This window comes from Sorghum bicolor, chromosome 9 (assembly GCF_000003195.3).
Source record: "Sorghum bicolor cultivar BTx623 chromosome 9, Sorghum_bicolor_NCBIv3, whole genome shotgun sequence".
NCBI lineage: Eukaryota > Viridiplantae > Streptophyta > Magnoliopsida > Poales > Poaceae > Sorghum > Sorghum bicolor.
In genome coordinates, this window is record NC_012878.2 from 11,777,646 (window position 1) to 11,783,718 (window position 6,073).

At 44.8% G+C, this 6,073-nt stretch overlaps 1 protein-coding gene across 1 annotated transcript; it reads left to right on the plus strand.

Moving 5' to 3' along the window:
* Window positions 315-3,735, plus strand: LOC8066617 (cysteine-rich receptor-like protein kinase 6). The gene is made up of 7 exons (XM_002439418.2): window positions 315-1,268; window positions 1,423-1,551; window positions 1,773-1,903; window positions 1,995-2,205; window positions 2,323-2,560; window positions 2,641-2,791; window positions 2,906-3,735. Exons 1-7 carry the CDS (start codon window positions 413-415, stop codon window positions 3,254-3,256), a joined length of 2,067 nt encoding a protein of 688 aa, XP_002439463.1. The 5' UTR covers window positions 315-412; the 3' UTR covers window positions 3,257-3,735.

Sequence of the window (6,073 nt, forward strand, 5' to 3'; positions counted from 1 at the left end):
GAGCACTAATTTTTAAATAAGAAAGCAATGCTACAGTACTAGTTAAACTTTAACACCTCAACTAAACACTTGTTAGAGATGGATGGAAGGGACACTTTGTAGGTGCCTCCAGGGCCGCATGGATAGACTACAGTCGCACCCTCGGCTCTTTCACTCTGGGTCCATTGGGCCGAGCACATTGACCCGAAGGGCGGCCCAATCCTTGCAGACTTTGCCGGCCCGTGTCTGAAGATGGTGTCGATGCAGACGCGTTAAATGCGCATGGGCCCTCCGTGCAGAAAAATGTATCCGTCCGGCCCGGCAGCCCCTCGACGCACGTCGTCGCTGCCTGCGAGTCCCACTCCCCTGGCCGGGGCACGCTGCACGCAGAGACCGACGACCATACCGCATACCAGAGAAAGTACAGACCATCATGGCCACACGGTGGCCCAATCCCCTCTGCTTTCCTCCCCAGATCGCCGGCGTTGCCTTGACCTTTCTCGTCGCCGTCCTCCACACACCACCGTTCACCTCTGCTCAAGAGCAACCGCCGCCGTGGCTCCTGTGCGGCCCCTACCCTCCCAGTGGCAACTACACGGAGAACAGCACCTACCAAGGAAACATCAACCGACTCTCCGGCACCCTCCCCAAGAACGTCTCCTCCAGTCCGGTCCTCTACGGCACGGGCAGCGTCGGCTCCGTCCCGGACATCGTCTACGCGCTCGCCCTGTGCCGTGGCGACGCCAACGCCTCCTCCTGCGAGAGCTGCGTGGCGACCGCGTTCCAGGGCGCGCAGAAGGGGTGCCCACACTTCAAGGACGTCTTGATCTTCTACGACCTCTGCCAGCTCCGCTTCTCCAACCGCAACTTCTTCCCGGACGACGACAATTTCGCCACCGCGTACTACCTCGTGGGATCCCAGGTGGTGAGCAAGCCGACGGACGCGTTCGACGCCGCCGTCCGCCTGCTCGTCAACACCACCGCCGGCTACGCAGCCGGGAACTCGTCCAGGAGGTTCGCCACGGGGGAGGAGGGTTTCGATGGGAGCAACCCCAGGATTTACGCGCTGGCGCAGTGCACGCCGGACAAGACGGTGGACTTCTGCCAGGGCTGTTTTGGCCCCATTATTAACCGGATGCCCGAGGTTTTCAGTGGGGTCAATGGCGGGGGAGTTTTCGGCACCTGGTGCAGCTTCCGGTATGAGGTGTACCCTTTCTTCTCCGGCCGCCCACTCCTACAGCTTCCAGTCTTCGTTGGGATGCCGCCGGCGCCGGCCACTAGAAGCCAAGGTAAAGATGAATATAGGTTCAACTTTTTATTGGAAAGCAGAGAAGAAATTTACAAAATATATATGTTTATAAGCAAACGCATGTTTCATTCAGATTATGTTAGCGGTCTAATTAGGATTTGTTTCATACAAAACTAGTGGCTTTCATTTTGCAGAGAAATCGATGAATAAGGCCGGTAAAGTATTAGCAATTTTGATGCCTGCAATTGCTGCAATGCTGATCATAACCGTCATATGCTTTTGGACAAGGCGGAGAAGATTAGCAGCACAATCTTTTGAACCTTGTAAGTCCTCTTAGCATTTAAAATTATGAAATATAGCAGTCAATTAATGAATTCGATCAATAGGCAGACCAGCAGCGACAGAGGTGACTAGCTAGCTACTCTCTTACTATATATATATATATATATATGGACAGCTTTAGCTGAATTTCATTCTTATGTATCATTTCGTTAAAAGATCATATAGGCTTACTTTGCATCGTTATGTACTTATCTTCCAATAGACTCAACTAGTTCAGAGGATATTCAAGGAGACGATATGCTCCTTCTCGATCTGTCAACACTGCGTGTTGCTACAGAAGACTTTGCCGAAACAAAAATGCTGGGTAAAGGAGGCTTCGGTATGGTTTATAAGGTACAACGCAACATCATACATACCATGTGTAACTTCCGTATGCTTTATGGTCACTAGTTTTTTATGGTTAAAGATCTTTATACTTGGGCAGGGAGTCCTACCTGATGGTCAAGAAATTGCAGTTAAAAGGCTTTGCCACAGTTCCAGACAAGGAATTGAAGAGCTGAAAAGCGAGCTAGTTCTGGTTGCTAAGCTTCACCACAAGAACCTTGTGAGACTTGTCGGTGTTTGTTTGCAAGAACATGAGAAAATACTTGTTTATGAATATATGCCAAATAGAAGCCTTGATACCGTTCTTTTTGGTAAATCTCTTTTCTCATGGGTTTCAAACTTTCTATGAAATCATAATGCTGTAACATTAACGGCCACCAAAAGCACGAATATAATTAGCACAATGTTTATTCTTATTTGAATGCTAGATTGTGAGAGAAACAACGAGCTAGATTGGGCAAAAAGATTTAATATTATCAGTGGAATCGCTAGAGGCTTACAATATCTCCATGAAGATTCTCAACTGAAGATAGTTCACCGGGACCTGAAAGTGAGTAACATCCTATTAGACTTTGATTATGTACCTAAGATCTCTGACTTCGGCTTAGCAAAGATTTTTGATGGAGATCAATCAAAATATGTCACTCGTCGTGTCGCTGGGACATAGTAAGTACACTATCAGCTAGCATTTTTCCTTAACAAGTATAGATCATGATGCTGTAAAGTATATAATCCTCTTGTTGCAGTGGTTACATGGCACCCGAATACGCCATGCGTGGTCTGTATTCAATCAAGTCGGACGTGTTTAGCTTCGGTGTTTTGGTTCTAGAGATTGTTACTGGAAGAAGAAACGGTGGCTTATATAACAGCGAGCAAGATGTTGATCTCTTAAATCTTGTGCGTGATTGCATATAGATAGTGCTATCTCTATCTCTCTCTCCTGAACTCTTCACCGTCGCTGCCGAATTCTTATGATAAGTACTACTGAATTAACGAACATGCATGGTGCAGGTGTGGGAGCACTGGGCCAGGGGAAATGTGGTCGGGTTGATCGATCCATCACTGAACGACCATCATCATCCTCCCATCGAGCAGATCCTGAAGTGCATTCACATCGGGCTTCTGTGTGTTCAAAGAAACCCTGCTGCCAGGCCGGTGATGTCGTGGGTAAACGTGATGCTTAGCAGCAGCACGGTGCGCCTCCCTTCTCTTTCCAGGCCAGCCTTGTGCATCCAGGAGGTTAGTGCCACTGACAGTTCAGATGCGTATTCGCCGGAACGGCCAGGAGCTTCAGGGTACACGGATAGCTCAGTGTTGATGTCATGTAACGAGGCATCCATCACGGAGCTCTCTCCAAGATGAGTCTTGTTGACTGTTGAAGTGTTGAAGCAACAATTGGATGTTGAACCGGTCGTGTTAGGCCAATGTTTGGTTTAATGAACCAGCTTTTCGTGGAGATATGCGTCGCAAGGGGCCGGGGGGAGGCTCTGCTTTGACCATATTGGGCTTTCTGGGCAGCAGTATAGCATTTTGTAATGTTCCTGGTGATGCTAACGTGGCTTACGCTCAATTGCTCAAAGCACAAGATTTTCTATGAGCTACTAGTATTTTCTTTACCTGCCAATACAGGTCAATTCGGATGTGATACTCTGATGCTGACAGCACTGCATTGCTACGCCGAGGAATTCCACGACGCATTAAAGATAAGATGTGACGGGCTGACGGCCACTCCCACTCTTCACGGTGGAAGAAACATGTTACCATATGTATGAGAGGGACACGCTACCCTCCGTTCAAAAGCAATTCTAGATGCATTGACAAATAAAATATCTAATTGACCACATATATACCTACAAATATTAATATCTATGACACTCTATAGATATGCTATAAAACTATGGCCTTGTTTAGTTCCAAAAAATTCTGCAAAATCGACACTGTAGCATTTTCGTTTGTATTTGACAAATATTATCTAATCATAGACTAATTAGACTCAAAAGATTCGTCTCGTCAATTTCGACCAAACTTTGTAATTAGTTTTTATTTTCGTCTATATTTAATACTCCATGCATGCGTCTAAAGATTCGATGTGACGGATAATCTGAAAAATTTTGCAAAATTTTCTGGGAACTAAACAAGGCCTATATTTCATGGCAAATCTAATAACATTTATTTAATATCGTACCATAAAAACTGATATATTTTTTTAGCTACAGCAGTGAAAATTAAGATACTTTAATCTGGTCATTAGATAGAATTATATTCTCTTTTTTACTAAGAAAGTACTAATCTTTAAAAGACGAAATTCGCACCATAGGATCCCGCAACTAATTTGTCCACGTTATCCGTTCTTTTGTCCTCCATTGGATGTCGATCGAACCATCCAGATACAGCACAACAGCTAGCAATTCTAGAACCTTCGTATACGGCGGGATGCAAAAAGTCGTTGTGGCCACCATCCCCACCGTGCTGCGTCGCTGCCGCTCCCACCTGCCACGTCCATGCCTAGCGGCAGGAGGTATCCCGCTACCCTACTGCGCCACAAGATCGTCGCCGACGCACCTGCGCAACGCCTTTCTCTCCGACACAAAATGCCGGACTACTCCATACAGAGCATCGTGCCGCCCACCGGCAAGGTGCCACTGCTAACCGACTATCACAGCATGGATATATATAGGTCCCCGGCGAGGCGGATGCCACCGCAAACGCATGTCATCGGTATGGGCGTGGGCCACCGACGAGACTACTGTGCCGGCGAGACGAGCATGGTGCAGCGCGGGTGCAGCTCTCCATCGTCCTTGTTGATGATCCATGCGTACCTCCCCTTTCTGCTTGCTCCAAAGCAGATATTGTGTTTGATGAAATGTGCATGTCAGCAGTTTCACATTTACACTCTGTAGAACTCAACCATCCGTAGGAACACCCCGATGCGATTTCCATGGTATGGCTGTGGTGCAATATTGTATTTAGTTCACTTATCACCTGGATAAGTAATTATGCAAATTAGAAATGATGATTTACTCAAACCTTATAGATGAATTTCTGTAGCATAAGTAATATTCGGTTGTTCCTGTTTTGGTAAAAAAAAAATTCAGTGTTACTGAGAAATGTAGTATTTACATGTCTAGAAAAGCTTGTTGTACCTAAGTGATGAGTACTTACTCCCATCCTATTGTTCTCGATTACATCAGACATGCAAATGTGTTTTTCTTCTAATTTGGGATATGATGGTCTGATGAATATTGTTTATAATGTTCAACTAGAGCAACTTAAATGGGTTAGCAAACCTTTGATCGGTACAACTGTAAAAAAAACTGAACTGTTGATTTATTTAATGTGGAAATATGATTTCGATTTAGTTGTAGAATTTGGAAAAAAAAATAGTATAATAGATGGATTAACCTAATCTGTCCTGCGTTCATTAGTAAACATATGTGAGTGGAGAGAGAAACATGCAATGACGTTGTTTGGCTCCTCTGTACCATTAACTGAACAAAGCACACAAATATATGCATCCTTGTGACTTCACATTTGGAGCTTGTTTGGGAGAGAAGTGGGACTGTGGGAGAAGAAAGGGGCTGAGCGTCACGGACGCCAGTTAGGTACGGTAAGAAAACTGAATAATTTGTTAGTCTCAGCAATATACAAGGAAGCTAATAAGAATCTGCTTTGGCTTACCGTGTGCTGCACATTTGGTGTAGAGGCGCAGCTCTATCCGGCTGCCTCACACACAGAATAGGGCCACGCAGGCACACGGTAGTCAAGAGGGAGCTGAGATTTAAGTGCTCAATTTTGACCGAATGAACAAATGGCATGGGTTTTGTGATTTCAATTTCAAAACAGACTAAGTTTCATAGTGATGCTATCCTTTGCACAGATCTAATACTACTAACCCTTACTCACATATAACATGTACTCCCTTTGTCGCCGTTGGTGTGCGTGCTACAAGTTTGACTCGATTTGTAGAAAATACGTGCAACATTTGTATCTTCAAATAAATTTATTAAAAAACTAGATTCAAAGATCTTTCTAATGATACTAATTATGTATTAAAAATATTAATATTTTTTAATATATAAATACCGGCAGTTGTTTTTCGGGAAGTGCAAGCGACAATTAAAAAGGGATAGAGGGAGTATATCTTTTTAAAACACCTCATAATTTCAAATTTGTGCTCAT

Excerpts from the sequence above, each read along its gene's own strand:
- LOC8066617 (XM_002439418.2), top strand. The coding sequence starts at position 413 with ATGGCCACACGGTGGCCCAATCCCCTCTGCTTTCCTCCCCAGATCGCC. Across the intron at positions 1,269-1,422 it reads GCCGGCCACTAGAAGCCAAG|AGAAATCGATGAATAAGGCC; the intron begins GTAAAGATGAAT and ends TTCATTTTGCAG. Across the intron at positions 1,552-1,772 it reads AGCACAATCTTTTGAACCTT|ACTCAACTAGTTCAGAGGAT; the intron begins GTAAGTCCTCTT and ends ATCTTCCAATAG.